Source organism: Balaenoptera musculus, chromosome 13 (genome assembly GCF_009873245.2).
Source record: "Balaenoptera musculus isolate JJ_BM4_2016_0621 chromosome 13, mBalMus1.pri.v3, whole genome shotgun sequence".
NCBI lineage: Eukaryota > Metazoa > Chordata > Mammalia > Artiodactyla > Balaenopteridae > Balaenoptera > Balaenoptera musculus.
Genome location: NC_045797.1, coordinates 7,637,218 through 7,656,430, shown reverse-complemented (window position 1 = coordinate 7,656,430; position 19,213 = coordinate 7,637,218). Strand labels below are relative to the sequence as shown.

The following is a 19,213-nucleotide window of genomic DNA, read 5'->3' as shown; positions in this document are numbered from 1 at the left end:
GGATTAATGCTTTTCATCAAATTTGAGAGTTTTAGGCATTGTTTCTTCTAATAACTTTTCTACTCACTTGTTTCTCCTCTCCTTGTGGCACTTTCATGACATATATGTTGATGTTCCATGTTTCTCTGAAGCTGTTTTTCTTTTATTCCTTTTTCCTGTTCTTCTGATTGCATTATCTATATTGATTAATCCCCACATTGGCTTTCTTTCTACTGCAAAGCTACTGTTGAGTCCCTCTAATGAATCTTTCATTGCAGTTATTATACTTTTTAAGTCCAGAGATCTCCATTTGGGTCTTTAAAAATAATTTCTATCTCCATTAATATTCTTTGAGGGAATATTATCATACCTCCCTTTACCTTCAGCATGGTTTTAGTATGTGTATTTGTGTATGTATGTATATATATTTAGATGCTTTGAGGTTTTTGTCTGCTTCCAGTACCTGGACCCACTGAAAGGCAATTTTTTTTTTTTTTATTGCTTTTCCCCCCACCATGTATGAGTCACATTTTCCTGTTTATTTGTAGATCTTATTTTTCTGGTTCAAAACTGGACATTTTACGTAATACAGCAGTTCTGGAGACTCATAGTCCCTTCTCCTCCAGGGCTGGTTTGCTTTTATGGTTAGTGACTTAGCTGGACCATTTTGGCTAAGTCCACTTACCCTGAATTCTATGGCCTCTGATGTTGCAGTACGTCACCTGGGCATACGCAGTGTCCCTGATGCCTCCCTTCAACCCCGAGGATGGTAGTTTTAGCAGGGCTCTCTTGCTGTTTCTTTCCCTGCCGTCCCTGTAAGAGTTCTAGTTAGTCTGTCTCCATTGTTATCACCCTGTGCTATTAACATCCACTAATTGATGGCGGACCTCTCTATTATTTGACAGTGCCCTGGGACATAAATTGCCACACAGTTCAATCTAATTGAATTTAGGTTTTTGTAGTTGTTGAGGTTTGTTCCAACCGTAGGGCTACTCTGAACTGCCTCTTTCGTTCTGTGTTGAAATTCTCACTGGCCTTCCTTCCTGCTTGTTTTGCTATCCTGGAGATCCCAGGCTCCTCTTACTTCACCCCCAACCCCACCCAAAATCTCCTGTCTGCAGCAGCATCCTTATGCTTCAACTTCTCTCACTCTGTTCTAAATAAAGTCAGTCCCTTTAGGGAATGCTATGGAAGCTGTTTTTACAGCCTGCTTCTCCCACTGGGCAGAACCTCTGTGCTACTTCCCCAGCACTGGGGATGGGGAGAGTAGCTGGCTTTGCTAGGAATAGTCTGTAAGTAGAGCAGTGGGTGGTAGCCCCTGATCTTCTCTGCTTGCCCCTCCTTCCATGGAACCTCCACCCTAGTCACTATTGCTCTAGTTTATGAGTACGCCAGGGCAACAGTGATTAGAAAACAGTATTCCTGGGGTAGATATTCTGTGCTACAAGTGGGGACTGGGTGGAGGAAGGAAGCCTCAGACCTCTTTGCTACTGCTGCTTGGAACAGAGCTTCTGCAACACAGACGTTGGGGGAATGAGAGATGCTAGCAGTCTGCTCCTCCTAGGGATACATTGTAGGCCAAGACCGGGAGATGAGGGGAGGAAGGGTGCAGGGTCATGGTTCAAATACCACAGAGACTCACTATTCTTACCAAGATTCAGTATTTTCTTGGATAAATGTTTCTGTTTGCTGTATGCTCTTATGATAATTTCCAGAGACTTTAATTTCTAAAAAAATATTTCCCAGTTATGATTGTTTCACTGAGGGGTCTGTAGGTCTCATGTTGCCATTTCGAAAGTGCTTCTTGATTGTTTAATACATGTCTTAAAATACAAGCAATCAAGACCCTTTAAATAAGGCAGTATGTTCACAACCTGAAAAAGCTTTCTGTTGCCATCAGTTGATTCAACAACACCATGCAGCATACAGAATAAATACAGTTCTTTAATAGTTACTTAAATATATTCCAGAAGTAAAGAGTGTTTCTAATCATTTACAAGTGCTGTCTGTTACACCAGTAAATGTTACTTGACCTCTTTATAAAGTAAATAATGCTGGGTAAGAATTAGTCCTGGAATAGTGTGCTGAATTTCTATTTCCGATCCAGTAGATTAAAAACACAATTGTGAATGGTATAAAAATGTAAGAATCATATTGTGATAAAACCAATCTCAAAAATAGAGAATCCAGACCCTCCTCAGATAATTTTAGAACTCAGAAGTTTTCCTCAACTTAAACACGAGCTCCACAAAGAAAATATCACAGATGTTTTTCAATGTGATGCAACTGCATAAAACTCTAGAATGTGACCATTAGGAGACGAATGTACTGAAATCAACAGAATATAGAAAACACATCTAATTCTGAAGTCAGGAAAAATAAAAAGACGATTTACAAAGAATTAATCATCATCAGAGTCAGAATCATATTTCTTTCCTCGAATAGTTTTCTTTTCCAGCTTTGTGAAGTTTGTTCCAAATTTCCTTTGGCTCTGAAATGGTGGCTCCATTAAATTTCCACTAAAAAGAAAGCAAATTTAAAAAACACTTATTCTGTATGATTTAGTACAGCTGGTAGACTAAACTGCACAAAAATCTATCCTCACTATAACACAAGGAATAGAGTAAAACTTTCTTTAAAATGTTCGTGTCAAGGAAGACGTATATTATTTACACTGATAGTTAATAGTTTTAAAGCTTACTATGTACTACTAAATGCTTTAGATCAGCGTTTTATTTTCTTATCATTAATTACTGATTAACATTTCACGGGATGCACCAACAAAATTGACTGAAAAAGCATAGAAGGAAATCAGTTATTTTTATCTGTTTTGGGTATGCTGAATCTGTATTAGATTCTTTCCTGAGAATGACACAGGAAAACCATGCTCTATTTTTGATAGCCTGTTATGACTGATTTGATTCTATTTAACATCTTTTAATGCTTAGATCTCTATAGACATCAACAAAACTCATGGAATTCATTATCATTAACCCAGAATTAGTATGGAACTCTTTTCATGACGCCTGAAAAATATTTCGAAAATATCTGGAAATATTCCTAGCAGCTAGATCTTGGTTTTGAAATATCACTTGCCACTGAAAGGAACCATGGTGTCTCGGAGAAAAAGCCAATTCCTATGGAGAGTATAACACGGGGCCCCCTAAAAGACCTTACGTGACCAGAAAGAAAGTGCTCAAAGAATTATGGGGACGTGTCGAAAGGACACAGAAGCCAGTATGAAAGGCTCTCACTTGCCAAATCTGAGGCAATCTGAGCTTCAAAGTAAATAATAACAGCAACAGACTATAACCCACTGAATAAAAGAATCCACAGCCCATTCTAATACAGATAAATGAAGAAGTAAATTAATGTGGGGTCTGGAAAAGTTCTTCCTTAAATCACCAGTTGGCTTGGTGGACAACTGGTTAACCAGTGCACAGTTACCACCACCAGCAATGAGACAAACCATCACATATCTCCTGATATGGTACACTGAGAAGAAAGAATACAACATCACTTCCATAATTTACCTGTGGAAAACATGCAGAATCTGAATCTAATTTTGAAACAAACTGGGAGATGCTCTATAAAATAACTAGCTTGTACTCTTCAAAAATGTGAAAGTACTGAAAAACAAAGGAGGGGAACAAGTTGCTACAGGTTAATGGAAACTAAAAATACATAGTAAGTACACGGAACCCATTTTTCCAGTATGGAGGACATTATTGGGACAATGGTGAAATTTGAATAAGGTCTGTAAACTATGTATTTTATGTTTTAATAAGTTGTACTGTGGTTGTGTAAGAATGTTCCTGTTCTTAGGAAATGCACACAGAAATATTTAGGAGTAAAGGGACAATATATCTACAACGTCCAATCAAATGGTTCTGAAAAAAAGTTTATATATATATCTAGAAAGAGAACGATAAAGCAAATATAAAATGTTGAAAACTGAGGGACATGGGTGAATGATATACAAGAATTCAAGAATTCTTTGTACTAGTTTCCAACTTATTTAAAGTTTGAAATCACTTCAAAATAATTTTATTTAATATTAACATTTTACTTAATATTAAGAAAATAAAACCTAAAACTCCAAAATCAATCACTACAATGTAGGAATGATTTATGCATGTGGAGGAGAGATTCAGTGATAAAGGAGGAAGGGAAGTAAAAAGATGGGAGACCTTCCTACTTATCAAAAGGCACTCTGACTGGAATAACTGGAAAATTTTACCTGTTATTTTTGCAAATCAAACACAGGCACAAAAGATAAGATGATATGCTCTGATTTGTGGAATTAGATAAATTATTTGTCTAGAGAAGTGGACAAAGAGATAAGTGGAAAATGGAAGTTGGATTTTATCAACAGATCGTTTTCGGAGACTGTTTCCCAGAGTAAGTAATTTAAGCTAAGCATAGAGATGAAATTTTATACATTTTATCAGATCCTACAAGTGATACAGGAATATCTACTTTCAAACATTAGATTTTTAATGTAAGTCATTATCAATTTGATTAATCTCGTTTAAATCAGGAAGGAGTCAATTCTTCTGGAGTGTCATTTTGGGTTTCCAGATTAACAGAGAATTAGGTTCCATAGGATCTGTTAGTTTGAAAACTTTTATAGTTAGATGGACTCCAAGATCCAAGATCAATTTTATTTATAACTCTGATTTTGCTGTAAGATCATGCTAATGTACACTTTAAGAAATATGCCTTTCCTTTGTGAAAACTTTTCTACAACTCAGCTTAAAGATCTTAGTTCCATAAAATAAATGTTAACATAAAAAAATTCTCTAAAAAATCAACTGGATATGTGAATTAATATAAATTGATAGTTTACTAAAAGTTACCTGTAATTGAGAATATCAGAACAACCCAGCCTCCATTCTAAAGTTTCTGTGGTGAAGTCATCTGTATTTCCTAGGTCAGAAAATCCAACAATAAAATCTTGTGTTTTTCCATCTTTCACCAGTGCTAGCGTGGGAATGACTTTGATATGCAGTCTCTCACAAAGGAAAGGTGCTTTTTCCACATTCAGCTTCAAAAATTTGGTCTCAAGATGTTTCTTGGACAATATCACCAAATGTCTGTCTAGTATTTGACACCTATAAATAACAACACATAGAAAATCAAAAGCTAAAAACAACAGATTTCTTTTTCAAAATAAATATTAAGGCACATCTAAGTTTTCAGTTTTTCTGAATCTCATAATTTGGCAGCCAACCTATGCTTCTATCAGATAACCTCATTTCCATTTCATAGGTTAGGTATCTTTTTCTACATCTCATGATATCGTATTCTAGAAAGTCAGGTCTCCCTTAATGATACTTATAAAAAACAAAGTATTCAACTTATGCCTTAAGTGGTTCACAACGTTGTCATGTTCATGGTTAAGAATAAAAAATTGTCATTTCCCTTATGCATGTTTCCTGGCATCTCACAGGTGGCAAATCTGAACTTGACAGAACTCGGAAAACAGTTCTCAGAATTAGAAATGAACGTGTGGTGCCATATTCGGAAGTCACTAAGAAAAGACTGAATGGTGTCACTGAGAAGGATCCCTTCCAACTGTGCAACTCTGTTAGTGAGAAGCATATCAAGGTTAAGGGCTACAAATATGGTCATTACGGTTCTAAAGAAATGAAAATTACCAGCAGTAACCTTTATTAAGCCACCTGAATGAAAAGGAAAGTGGAAAGCGATATTTTCTTTAAATTATATTTTAAACTGGCCAACCCTCTAGTGTTTCTGAAAGACTACTGTAATAACCTTTTGAGAAGTAGTTCTTACCCAGAGGTGATTATTACAGTCAACTTTTAAAATATGCAAATGAATCAAAATTCTCTGGGCGTTGAGCTGAGAAACATGCAAGTGATTCTCACGCCCAGCAAAGTTTGAGAACTACTGCTTTCGATGACTAAGACCCGAATGCTTCGTAGCTGGTTTTACTAGCAGGCTTTTTGGGTACTTCTTGGTATAGTTTTTCCTGAGTTAGGTTTGGGTCCACGGAGTTTCTTATAACCTTGATGCATCATCACCTCTGAGTGATTCTTTTTATATATCATCCACGTAGTGCAGCAATGGGATTTTAGTGAAAAATGGTAGGGGAATAAGCCGTTTTTGAATGAAGTTCCAAACAAGTGACAAATCATTTTGAGAAATACGTTCTTGAAGATTTGTACAAAAATCAACTCCATTGTTTTACTGGAGTAATACGGAATCTATTTTAAATAGGTCTGTGTCCCACTTGTCAATTAGTCCATTTTTTAAAAATCCAGAAGTAGTAGTTATGGTGTAGTTAAAACAGCATTAGGCTTAAAACCTGGGTTCAAATCCTCTTTTATCATTTAGTAGCTGAGTGACATTAGGTAGGTCACTTAATCTCTCCAAGTCTTGGTGTCCATGCATGAAGCATAGGAATTATATGTACTTACCTCAAACGGTGATTGTGAATGCTCCAGGATTTTATACAACATGAAGTATCTAGCGTACTATGTGCTAGAAACTTTGATATCTACCTATCTATAGATCTCTCTCACCTCATCTCAATCTTGACTTTCCAGTTCTGTTTTAAGGTAAGTACTGCTGGTGCTGCATTGTTTATAAATCCATCAAGTATACTTACTGAGTACCTACTATGTGTAGTCAATGCTGCTCTATGGCTAGGAACCCAGAGCACAGTGGGCCACGACACAGAGGCAAACCCTCTGCCTTCACAAAACTAACAATCTAGTGGGCAGAGACATCTAATAAATAAGTGGACAAATAATACCAATCTTCTATTTACCTTCCTAATCCCTTTCCCACTTTCCCTTATAGGAGATTTCATCATCTCAGTTATTTTCTTTCATCTTTATTTTCTTAGTCAATAAATCCCAGGCAATCAGTCCCTGAAAGGTGTAAACTAATAGCCAGGTTGTTGGGTGATGAGGCAAAGACAAGGGCCAGGCAGGCTATGGAAATGAGAGAAGAGGGCGGGGCTGGGATCCCAGGGAATAACAGACTCTGCATTGGAGTGTGTGTCTAAGGGGGGCAGGAGCTACTCGGCATCAGTGAATTGCTTTCATACAATTCTAGGTCTGTTATCAAGTTATCTGATACTTAAAAAAAAAATTCTAAAATCTGATTAGTTGCCAACATTTAAATGTTGGCAAGTATTCAAATTTGGGGGCTAAAAAAAAAAAGGCTTGAGTCCTCTGGTTTAAGATATAACCTCTTCTGGGGCTATTTTCACTTTGAGGGATCTGCCTCCAAAAAGAGGTTGGCAGATCTGGGTTCGTCTAATAGAAATCACTTTATTCTCCTTCCCGCCATGCCTGGTAGCCCCAACTCTGCTTCAGGTGAAAGGCTTGGTCAAGCCACTGTCTCCCAGTGAATTGCAAGTTGAGAAGAAGTGACTGAATTCAAAGCTCATGTTCAGGTGTTGGCCCCATTTACAACACTGTGGCTGTATCATAATAGTAGGGAAAAAAGCAGAATTCTTTTGGCATTGATAAAAAAATTAAAGTGTTCATTTCTAAGATGTTTTAAAAATTAGCTAGTGAAAATATAGTTCAGGAAACAGCCATTTCTATGGAAATACTGATCTTCTATAATTTGTACTTTTGTATGTTACTGGTTTTTAAGTTAATCTTTAATGATTGCTTAACTTTAATATAATTCTAGTACAAAGAGACAACTTAGGAATTACTTCCTTTTATATTTTTCTTAATTTCTCTATTAAGTCAGTGCATCTCTATTCAACAATCTCATCATGTTCAAGAACAGTCACTGAGGGAAACAAATTACCTCAATGTGGAGTCTCTGTAGAAATGGCAAACCACTTTTTTACTCTCCTTGACTTCTTGAAAAAAGTCTCTCTCACTAGGGATTTCTCTGTATTCCCCATGACCTTTTGAAAGCCATTCCTGATTTGGAGAAAAGGGAAATATCACACATTTGAAATATCTTTTTCAATATCACTTTATATTTTATGTCCAAATCACTATAATATTTTGTAATCAACCTGATTTTATCTTAGAGAGAAATGAATTCCTTTCGGTGATGTACTTTCCTATGTTGCTAGTGTCAATGCAAATACAGTCTGTGGGCCATGACTATCTCCACAGCATGGCTCATATTTAAGATGATTACCTCTCTTGGTAACTTAAAACATACGTTTTCTTAGAACTTCGAAAGTAAAAATTTAGACTATAAAGAGACTTAGAATGTAACCGTCTACTTAATTTCTTTGCACTGAAACTATTAAAATCAGAAGCATTTGATCCAAGTTACTATGTAGCTTTAAAAAATAATGCTTGTGAGATAAAGCCAATCCGTCTTTGGGGAGGGGGCGGGTACTGCAGCTCTGAAGCTCAGGAGCCCTGTTTGCTTTTGATGACTAACTCAGAGACAGCAAACCTCCTCTGTACTGGCCACCAATGGGTAGTATCCTGGGAAGAGAAAGGTGTTTGTCTTCACGTGGTGTCCAGAAACAAAGATCCCGCAAGTCACTTAATCCAACTCCCCAAATCAATAAATCAACCCTTATCATCCATGTCGCACAGACATTTCAGCTTCTTGAACCTTTCCTGTGGCAGGAAGCTGGTCCCCTCAACTGGAAGCTTGTTTCCTTTCTCAGGAGCTGGTTTTAATAAAAGCGAGGACTGGACTTGCAGGCAGAAGGCATGGGCTTGAATCACTGCTCTACCACTTATCAGGCTGTGAATTGTAATAACCTTTCTGAGTCTCACTTTCCTCATTTGTAACGTGGAGATCATAAAGCAACTATCTCACTGAGTTACTGTGAATGGACAACGTGAAAATAACTACAACTGTGTCTGGCAGGTGTGCTTAAAAAGTATTTGTATATGTACTCTCTGTTCTTAGAAAAGTCTTCTCACACTGAATCACAGTATATCCAGAACAATGGGCTGTGGATCCCAGCTTGGACCTCAGATGAGAAAGAGAAATTCTAATCTCCTACACGTCAGCCCTTCAGATATCCTACGTCGCCTATGTCCTCCCTGCTTCACACTGAACATTTCCATTTGCTTTTGACTTCCTCATATGAAATGACTTCTAGACTTCTTCGTCTTCTGGCTGTCCTCCTCTGAACAGTCTTCCAGAAGTGGTCCAACTAGAAAGGGGCAGGAGTGCCATATCTGGACTTACACTAACACAGCCGAGACTGCGTCACTAGTTTTGGTATCTATACATTTCGTGTTGGCTTACACTGAGCTGAGACCTACTGGAGGCCCTGATATTTTTCTCCTTATTTCTTTGGTAAAGCTTCCACAGAGAGTTTAAACTCTCACATACACTCCTTAATGACGCGTTTGCTTTGAGCACAGCTAAGTTATGACAGGCTTTCTCATAACTCCACCTGGAAGGGAACCCACTGACCCCTCTTCCTCCCAGTGTTCTTCCTCGTCCACTCTCTCCTCAACCACACAAATCTGAGCTCGGAAGATTATCCTGGGCACGTGTTTCTTGTAATTGACTGTGGATTAATATACTGATAAGGCTAATTCTGAATGTGTCTTTAAAACTAATCTTTTTTCTGGGCAAATTTTTAATGGCATTAGGTACTTTGAGGTCAAACCACCCTACAAACTACAAGTGACTACTGCAGCACGGGTATAGATAAGTTGTTAGAAGCATACTGTTAGAGGAATTTCAGAAAGCAGGGCAGAGAGGTTACTTGTTTCTGCTGCTGAGCTTTCCTCAGGGCCTCGAGTCTCTTTTCTTTGAGGCGTTCCAATTCATCCTCATCCATCTGATCCAGTTTCTGAATTTCCGAATCCAGCTGTTCTTCCACTTGTTTGGTGGTCTGAAGCAACTGATTCTCTAGGACTTTTGAAAACATTCCAACAGATGCATTCGCTTCCATTTTTCTAAATGGTACAGTTCAGCCTTGATGCTGGGGAGAAGGTTTACAAAGTTAGAGAAAAAAATAAGACAGTTTTCTCTTAGTTTCAAAAATGTTAGCAAGGATATAATTTGTAGTCCACAAAGTGTTCTGCTGACAACCAAGCACGTCATGTTAAGAATTTTTATTTAAGTGGTTTAAAATTTAATTTTCAATGGATCATAGTCACACTACTCAAAAACGATTTAGACCAAAGTTTAGGTGCTTTTGATTTAGTCTGTGTTTTACTATCCTAAAGCAAAGACAAATCTGTAAGACCATCGCCAGACCAGAAAGAAATGAAAGATGAAATTAAATCTAGTGCTGTATACTGACAGTGTTCTTTACCAAAGGAAAAGGGAAGAAAAGCAGAAATGACTGTGAACATGATAAAGTTTAACTGCAGTGAGGTTTTACACACACATATACACACCAAACTTTGCTTCAACATAGAGCAGGATTGAGCAAAAAACATATCTTTCATCTCTGACTAAATGATTTTCGTTTAACTCTGAAGAGAGCTCATTTAAGAACTCTGCCTGATGTTCCCTAAGCTTTAGTTTCCATTTCTGTTCTCCCATTACCTAATAAAGTCTATGAGGCCACAAAGATTGATACTGGTATTGATTTACTGACACTCAGTGTTCTTAACTTTGAGGTCAAACAATATAACACTACAAATATTAAAAAGAATATTGATTTTTCCATCAATCCTCTATGTAAGATAAGAGTTTAAAAATAGAATCTAGGGACTTCCCTGGTGGTCCAGTGGTAAAGAAACCAACTCCCAATGCAGGGGACGCGGGTTCGATCCCTGGTCGAGGAACTAAGATTCCACATGCTGCGGGGCAACTAAGCCCTCGAGTCGCAACTACTGAGCCTACACGCCTCAACTAGACAGTCTGTGTGCCGCAAACTACAAAGCCCGCATGCTCTGGAGCCTGAGCGCCACAACTAGTGAGAAGCCTGTGCCGCAGTGAAGAGCCCACATGCCGCAACGAAAGATCCCGCATGTTGCAACTACTAAGACCTAACACAGCCATAAATAAATAAATAAATATTAAAAAAAATAGAATCTAATTCAGATTAGAAAAGAAGATCTCTCTCAATTACATATTTTATATTGGCACATAGTTGATTTATAATGGTAATTTCAGGTGTACAGCAAAGCTATTCATTTATACATATACATGTATCCTTTTTCAAATTCTTTTCCCATTTAAGTTACTACCAAATATTGAGTTCCCTGTGCTATACAGTAGGTCCTTGTTATCTATTTCAATTACATATTTTAAAAGAAATGTATTATTGTTGCTGGTAGAAAATCAAATGTTTTATGGGTACCCCTGAATTTCAATTTATATTTTGCCTATCAAAGCAGGAGGCTGTTGCATCTCAATTAGTTATGTGATACATCTGCAACCACTACTGAAGCACTTTCAAAAATCTGAATAAACTTGTGAGCTTATTCACCCAGCTTCAGACACGCAGCCTGGCCCACCAAACCCTCTATAAATGTTGAAGTGAAGAGAAATAGTCTTCTTGCAAACTTCGCTTCTGATCCCATTTTTTTACACATGAAAAGAAGCTGAAAAGCATACTCGGGACCTCCCTGGTGGCGCAGTGGTTAAGAATCCACCTGCCAATGCAGGGGACATGGTTGGACCCCTGGTCCGGGAAGATCCCACATGCCACGGAGCAACTAAGCCTGTGCGCCACAACTACTGAGCCTGCGCTCTGGAGCCCACGTACTACAACTACTGAAGCCTGCGTGCCTAGAGCCCGTGCTCCGCAACAAGAGAAGCCACCGCAGTGAGAAGCCCATGCCCCGCAACGAAGAGTAGCCCCCGCTCGCCGCGACTAGAGAAACCCTGCATGCAGCAACGAAGACCAAACGCAGCCAAAAATAAATAAATTAAAAAAAAGCATACTCGATTTCACCTTTGTATTCCTGGAGCTAGCAGTGCTGAGAACACTGCAGATGCACAAAAAATGTTTGTCAACTGTTGAAGGAACATGTGCGTAGCTTTTGTTCAAATTATCGTTAAGTTTCAAAAGTATTTCCGGGTTTAAAAAAAACCAAAATGTAACTTCCTCATAAACGCTATAAAATTTTAAAGGAGCTGTATTTCAAATGTAGCAAATGAATTTCACACTCCCTACCTCCCAAGAAAAACGTAACGCTGTGACTCTCAGGACTGGGGCCGGATGAGGCAGAAAACTCGACATTAAACATTGACTTGCATGTCAGACCCTGTTCTTTACCAGGGGCGTAGCGGTTGCTTATCCCTGGAGGTTTATAGGCTAAGCTCAGAATTCAATTCTTCGATAACTGGGAGGAGAAACGATTAACAAGGGCTGCTCTGGGGGCAGGTGGTGCTGGTCACCGCATTCAGAAAGGGGGAAAGGAGATGGTGCAGAGATCCTGAGAACTTCATTCTCCAAACAACAAGCTTCTTTTTTCCAGTTCAACTGAATGGTGGGCAGGGACTTGTCCTCAAATTACCTAACCATTTCCTTGATTCCCCGGCATGCACCCGCCAAAACAACCAGGGGGCCTCACCCTTAACTGCACGCCAGCCGCTTCCCAAAAGCACCCTCGCCACTCCCTGCGCCCCCGAAGACAAATGAGGGCAGAGTTGAGGTGGTCCCGGCTTCACCGCCTCCCGGGGCGCATGCGCCAATGCTTCCTCCGCAGCGCGGACACCCTCGCCCGAGCCGCGCCCACACTCGCCCGAGCCGCGCCCCTCCCCCGGCCAGGCAGGAGGCTGAGCAGCCGGGTGTCCATTAGCACCGAGATGCATGGCCGGCTTTTTCACACCACTCTCTGCCTCACCTGAGCTCTCGGTGATACCTGAGAAGTGAGGAACCAGCTTCTCCAGAAGAGCAATCCACTCCGGCGTCAGCCTCGTAGCAGCTGCGTAGGCCTGCGAAGCGGCCGTCACTTCCGGCTCCTCATTGGCCGCGGCTCTCACGCGATACAATCTGCGACGCCCCAGGAAGTGGAGGGGGGGAAGGGAGGGGACGTGCGTTCGGTGAGCGCTTCTGCGCGTGCGCTCCTCCCCCACCCTTCCCCCGCCCCACCGCCCGGAACCGAGGTGGCCCAACCTCTCCCTCCCTCCGTGTAAACAGCCCAGAGAGCGAGGGAGCGAAGTATTCTGGAGTTTGTAGTTTCTTAGTGCTCAGCCTGGAGTTGACGGTCTTAGCCTCTGACATAATGTTACATCAGAAATGAAATAGCTACTGTCTTGCTCAGGAGTGATACTCCAATTTCGTTTCCGTTCTGTTTATTGAACATTTCCCCCTTTTAAAAAAAAGTTGAAATATAACTTATACGCCATAGTTTTTACATAGTTAACACTCGTAGTGTCATCGTCCAGATCCGTATATAGAACACTTTCACAACCCTAGTAGGTTTCCTCGCGACTTCCCTGACACACATTTTTAGAACTTGCTCTCGCTTTGAATGTAAAGATTATGATCTATTTTGCAGAATTAATGGGTGTGTCCTTGTTTTATGATTTCTGGTTTGTTTGGTTTTTTTTTTTGGTAAGTCATGGACTCATGTGCTGGATTTCTCTATCTCCCTTGGGAACACCTAGACAGTTCACCAGGGGTTCATTGTGGTTCTTTACTGAACTTCACGCAGCTGCGAGTACAAAGGGACAGAGGTTAAAGGTGGAAGGGAAACCGAAAGTCTACTCCTGAACTGAGATCCGATTCCCCAAGTCTGCGTTCCCCACAGGGAGAAGGCTGACGGTGGAATTTCAGCCTCATTGTCCACCTCCGGGTTCTAGAATCTGGAAACCGCACGGGCGTCGGTGCACGGCTGACGCTTGCGGGAAGGGGGCGCTCGGGCTCCTGCCTGGCGGGCGGGTCAAGTGGAGACGCTCTACCCGAGGCGCAGCTCTCCATGAGCCGCGCCCTGCGTCCACACGCCGAGGCGGCGGGGCGATGCGCTTGCGCACTCGGAGCTCACACCATATGTGCCCTGTCCCAGTGCGCGGGTCTGTGGAGAGCCGGGTGCGAGAGGCGGCAGCGCGCGGCGGGGGACGGAGCCGAGCGGAGACCGAAGTCGGTCGGGGGACAGTGGGTCTGTGAGAGACCGAATAGAGGGCCTGGGGCTGCGAGCGCCGCTGACACACGATGGGAAAGAAGCAGAAAAACAAGAGCGAAGACAGGTAGCCAGTGTCGGGGTCCCAACGGCGGCGGCCGGCGCGGCTGAGGGGGTGGCGCGGGTCCCGTGGGCGCGCGGTGGACCGGGGTCGAGGCTCGAGAGCGGCCCCGCGGGGCACCGGCTGGGGCCCACAGTGGGTGGCGCGGGCCCGAGACCCCAGTTCCGGGCGGGCGCGGAGGGCCTCCGCGGCGGGCGGGTTCCCAGCCGAGACTCCGTCCCTTTGCCGCTCCTCGCCCGGCCCGGGAGAAGGGGTGTCCGGCCTGAGGAGCGGGGCAGTCGTTTGGGGTTCGAGGCCCCGCGGGGCAGGGCTCGCGGCCTCGCGGGGCCGGGGGCGGCTCAGCCAGCGTGGCCCGGAGGTTGGGAGTTGTTTTCGTGGCGCTACTCTTGCTGGGGGTCAGGAAGAGTTCTTTTTATGTCTTTGTACCTTTGAATTCTTGGCGAGAGAGGGAGTTGGGATCCGCTGTGTCTCCGGCCAGGTGTTCCCACCCTCGGAGCCGCTCAGGTGCGTTGGAGTTACCGGGAGGAGCGTAGCAGCAAGCTCTCTCTTAACTTCATTTAATTTAGGTACAGCTTTCAATTACTTAAGGGCTGATTGTCCAGACTCCATGCTTTTCGCGTTCCTTCTTCCGGCCTTTTGGTCATTTCTTTGCTCTCTAGCACCTCCCCTAAGAAAGGAGGAGGAGATGAAACAAACCAACCAGGGTCGGTCTTTTCTAACCACTGAAAAGACTTCTGGGGCGAGGGAGCGTAAGGGTGTATGTAGAGTTGCGTACCCCGAGATTATTGGAACATTTCTGGGTGTCATATTCGGTTGAGTTCTTTACCCCTTTTCATTGAAAGGGTTGTACTTCCTGGGAGTGAACAACATTTGTTACTTTTTGCCTTTCTGTACTACTTACCAAACTTAGTTCAAATACTGGGGATAGTAAGAGACATTCAAAAGCCAGAAACAACCTGTGATAGCTCATTTTCACTCAAAACGGATATGTGGTCTTGAAGTTAAAATCAGATTACCAGTTGTGAGTTGGAATCCTGGGTTGTGTCCTCACTGGCCTTCACCTTTCTGATGAATGGCGTTAAAAAGACACCAAGGTGAGTCTTGTATTTGAGTTACAGGTCTATTGGAGGAAGTTAATTGGTTTCAAGAATAGAACTTATTGTTAATCAAAGCAGATAAATAAGAAGAAAGAAGCAGAATTCTGGGGTGATTTAGTGGGAGAGAAATTTCTATGCTTTTGACAGGATGTTTTGGTGCCTAGGATACTTTTTTTCTTCGACCTTATACAAGAAATAGAGATGAGTGTAATAAAGCTTCCTGTACCAGTTACCCAGCTTCGACCATTGTTGTCACATGACTGGCCCTGTTTCATCTCTCTGCTAGATATGGTAAAGCAACTCTCAAAATCCTTTCATGTGTAAATCCTTCAGGTGTATCTGAAAGATAAATACTTGAGGGAAAAAAACCCCACAGGAACACAACATAAAACACAACCACAATGTCATCGTTAAGCCTAAGGAATGCTAGCAGTGATTTCTTTTTTTTTTTTTTTAATAAATTTTCTCTTTTTTTTTCTTTTTGATAAATTTATTTATTTATTTATTTTTGGCTGTGTTGGGTCTTCGTTTCTGTACGAGGGCTTTCTCTAGTTGTGGCAAGCGGGGGCCACTCTTTATCGCGGTTCGCGGGCCTCTCACTGTCGCGGCCTCTCTTGTTGCGGAGCACAGGCTCCAGACGCGCAGGCTCAGTAGTTGTGACTCACGGGCCTAGTTGCTCCGCGGCATGTGGGATCGTCCCAGACCAGAGCACGAACCCCACGAAGCCCCCAACATAAATATTTTTTAATCTAAAGAACAAACTTCTGTAATCCTGATCCAAACAAACCAATTGTAAAACACAAAACGAAAAAAAAAAAAACACAAAACCGAATTTTAATTAGAATCAGTGAAATTAGAAAATTGACTAGACAACTGATAATATTTAAGAAATCACTGGGCTTCCCTGGTGGCGCAGTGGTTGAGAATCTGCCTGCCAATGCAGGGGACACGGGTTCGAGCCCTGGTCTGGGAAGATCCCACATGCCGCGGAGCAACTGGGCCCGTGAGCCACAATTACTGAGCCTGCGCGTCTGGAGCCTGTGCTCCGCAACAAGAGAGGCCGCGATAGTGAGAGGCCCGCGCACCGCGATGAAGAGTGGCCCCCGCTTGCCGCAACTGGAGAAGGCCCTGGCACAGAAACGAAGACCCAACACAGCCATAAATAAATAAATAAATAATAAAATAAAAATTAAAAAAAAATTTATGTATATGTTATTTTAGCTACAGTTTTTATTTTTCAAGCTCTTTCACGTTGGAAAAAAGCTATTCAGAGGAGAGATTTATTTTTGTGCGTGTATTTTTAGAGAAAAGTGAACGTCTTTTGCTAATTCATAAAGATTTTCATGGATGACAGAGTTTAAATTGCAAACACTAGAGCCTGTTAAATGATTGGTTAGATAGTATAGAAGGAATGCTATTGGGTTTTTTCCCTCTCCGACTAAATCTGCAGTGTTTACTTTTCGGCTCGTGTTGAAGGAAAAATGGTGGCAGTGTAATGGAAAAACACATTTTCTCATAAGCCAGTATCAAGTTTTTTTGTTTGTTTTTTAATGCTTCGTGGACTCCTCCCACCTCTCCTTCCCTTCCGAGCTGTCCTCAGCCAGACGTGTTTCTGCTCAGGAAGAACTGGGTGAGAAATGAGCAGCTGCTTATTAGCTATCAAGTTAAGGCATTGAGCCACTTCTCAGTTATTGGAAAGAACATAAAATACTTGAGTGTTTTAATCCTTATATTGTTATTTTAAATTCTTAGCCACTCAGTGTTCATTTAAATTTAGATTTTACTATCTAATCTGAGTAATTTTATTCGGATTACATATGTTTTGTTTTATCAGTGACTGACCTTTGTTTAAACATTGAGTTCTAGAATCTTGTTTCAGCTTGTGAAATTCTGAGAATGAGATTTTGATAGGTGTTCGGCAAGTTTTCCTGCCTTTTTCAGTTGACTGGGGTAGGATTCAGTATTCACGGATCATATAGACAAAATATAAGGCCAATATTTTCATTTCTTCCTATAACCTTCCCAGTCATCAGCTTACATAATGGGACCATATCTTATGGGATCTTGTGTGCTCTAGCGATGTCTTACCATTTCCATTTATACAACACGATGAATGTTCTCTTATTGATGTGTGCAGAGAAAAAATGATCCTGCTTATCTAGTTTTTCACAGTTAGCCTCCAATTCTTCATTCTGATCCTTTTTTTTAATCCCCCAAGTGTGGTAGTTATATTTTTCAGGTTGTAAGGAATGTGGTATGTTACCTTAATAAATGGGATTACACCCCCTCACAAAGGATATAGAGGGAAGGAAGATCATTATTTCACCTATCTCACAGTCAGACATGAAGGTGGGGATGTCATTCAGGAATTCGGAGGTCTTTCAGGATTGAGTACAGGTATCTTCAGCTATGATTCTCTATGCTGGTGGTGAGCTAGTATAGTAGCTCTTTGTTTTTAACTACACATAATGCTCCTATCATTCCTGGCAAAATTCCTCCTTTTGGGGGAGTTCTGGCTATCTCTGAGACAGCTGCCTACGTTTTAGATTTTTGTCCTGGTGTCAGACATTCATCCTAGCCAGGTATGATCAGGGTATCGGGTCCCTCTCCTGTGATAGAAAGCATGGTGATCTGCTTAAGGAACCTGTCCAGAGGAGCTGTGAGCATAGCAGGTACTCTAAAGCGTCCCAGAGAGGAAGTAGTCCAAGTGGCAAATAGTTCAAATAGTCTAGTTCAACAAAGGAATTTATTTCTCATTTGAATATATTTGAATTAATAATAAACTATCTGCATACATTAGATCAAAAAAGAAAAAAAGATGTATAACCTGAGAGTTCTCTTGGCTTACCTTGTTCCTACATTGATACTTTAGGTAATCAATATGTGGAAGGACAGGAAGAAGTCCTAGTTTATAAATGAATAAGTCCTAGCTATGAATGAATAAGAAGTCCTAGCTATAAATGAATAAGAAAGCAGATGATAAACTTGTTAGCTTATAGAAACCTCTTCTGCCTTCTCTACTGGTGATCTCTGGGGAGCTGATGTAGCTACTTTTGATGTTACTTGCCCACTAGTTGTGCTTTACTTATTCTAAGTTTATTCCAATCTGGCGGTTGATCTATACGTTGGGCAAAGCATTGTTTAACTGAGGAACTGAGTGTCTGCTTAGGTTAGAAAAGCAGTTCTCAAACTTTTTGGTCCTAGGACCCCCTTACACTCTTAAATTACTAAGGAACCCAAAAGGCTTTTGTTTATGTGGGTTATGTCTATCAATACTTACCATATTACAAATTAAAACTGAAAAGTTCTTTAAATATATTGATTTAAAAGTAAAAATAACATCACATTAACATAAATAACACTTAAATAATCACTTTCAAAAATTTATGGAAAGAGTGGTGGTAAACATTTTGTAAACGTTTACTATCTGTCTTAGTAGAAGATATCTTGATTCTTGTCTGCTTGTGCATTCAATCTGTAGCAATATCACACATCGTGTGGCCTCTGGAAAACACCACTGTACAGTTGTGAGGAAATGAGAATGAAAACTAGGCTAATAGCCTCATAGTACTATGTTGAAAATAGTTTTGACCCCTTGAATTAGTTTAGACCCCCTGAATTGTGTTGGGGGGAACTACTCTGAGAACTGTTTATTTAGGGATTCCTAAACCAGATTTAGGCATTTGTGAGACATTTCCCAAGCCTTTCGACTTCCATTCATGTTTGTCCAACAGGTGCTTAGAATGTTTGAGAAGCACTCAGAGGACAACTTAAGACATTTGTGGGTATGTTCATGCTCTTGATATTTTACCCACTTATGATTTTTTTGATTTTTTTATGTAACGGGTGAGTTTATCAAGGTCTATTAAAAGTCTTTTGGGACTGATTTTAATTGGGAGTCCCATTAAGTTTTTAGATTATTTGGTACACTTACATCTTTATGGTATTGAATCATTCCCTTCAGGAAATATATTGTCTGTTTAAGCAGTTAAGTGCCAGCTGTTGTTCTAGGTGCTGAAATATAGTGATGAACAAATTAGTAACATGACATGCTTCTTTATTTG

General features: G+C 40.9%; 2 protein-coding genes across 6 annotated transcripts in view; one reads left to right on the top strand and one right to left on the bottom strand.

The window, feature by feature from the left end:
- Window positions 1-1,685: 1,685 nt before the first annotated feature.
- Window positions 1,686-12,870, bottom strand: TXNDC9 (thioredoxin domain containing 9). 4 transcript variants are annotated; one of them, XM_036872656.1, is made up of 5 exons: window positions 12,714-12,870; window positions 9,671-9,889; window positions 7,777-7,895; window positions 4,839-5,093; window positions 1,686-2,498 (listed from the first exon to the last, which is right to left on the bottom strand). In XM_036872656.1, exons 2-5 carry the CDS (start codon window positions 9,857-9,859, stop codon window positions 2,381-2,383), a joined length of 681 nt encoding a protein of 226 aa, XP_036728551.1. In that variant the 5' UTR covers window positions 9,860-9,889; window positions 12,714-12,870; the 3' UTR covers window positions 1,686-2,380. The 4 variants fall into 4 exon arrangements, with proteins under 4 accessions (XP_036728551.1, XP_036728552.1, XP_036728553.1 ...); XM_036872657.1 differs by having other exon boundaries at window positions 1,904-2,498; window positions 12,732-12,862; XM_036872658.1 differs by lacking the exon at window positions 12,714-12,870 and adding an exon at window positions 12,441-12,586 and having other exon boundaries at window positions 1,904-2,498.
- Window positions 12,871-13,783: 913 nt separating this feature from the next.
- The window catches only part of EIF5B (eukaryotic translation initiation factor 5B), a 71,587-nt gene continuing 66,157 nt past the window's right edge, over window positions 13,784-19,213 (top strand). The window contains exon 1 of one of the 2 annotated variants that reach the window (XM_036872654.1): window positions 13,784-14,058. In XM_036872654.1, coding sequence (XP_036728549.1) covers window positions 14,024-14,058 — 35 coding nt within the window. In that variant the 5' untranslated portion in view covers window positions 13,784-14,023. The remainder of the gene's footprint in view (window positions 14,059-19,213) is intronic. The other variant, XM_036872655.1, reaches the window with a different exon arrangement.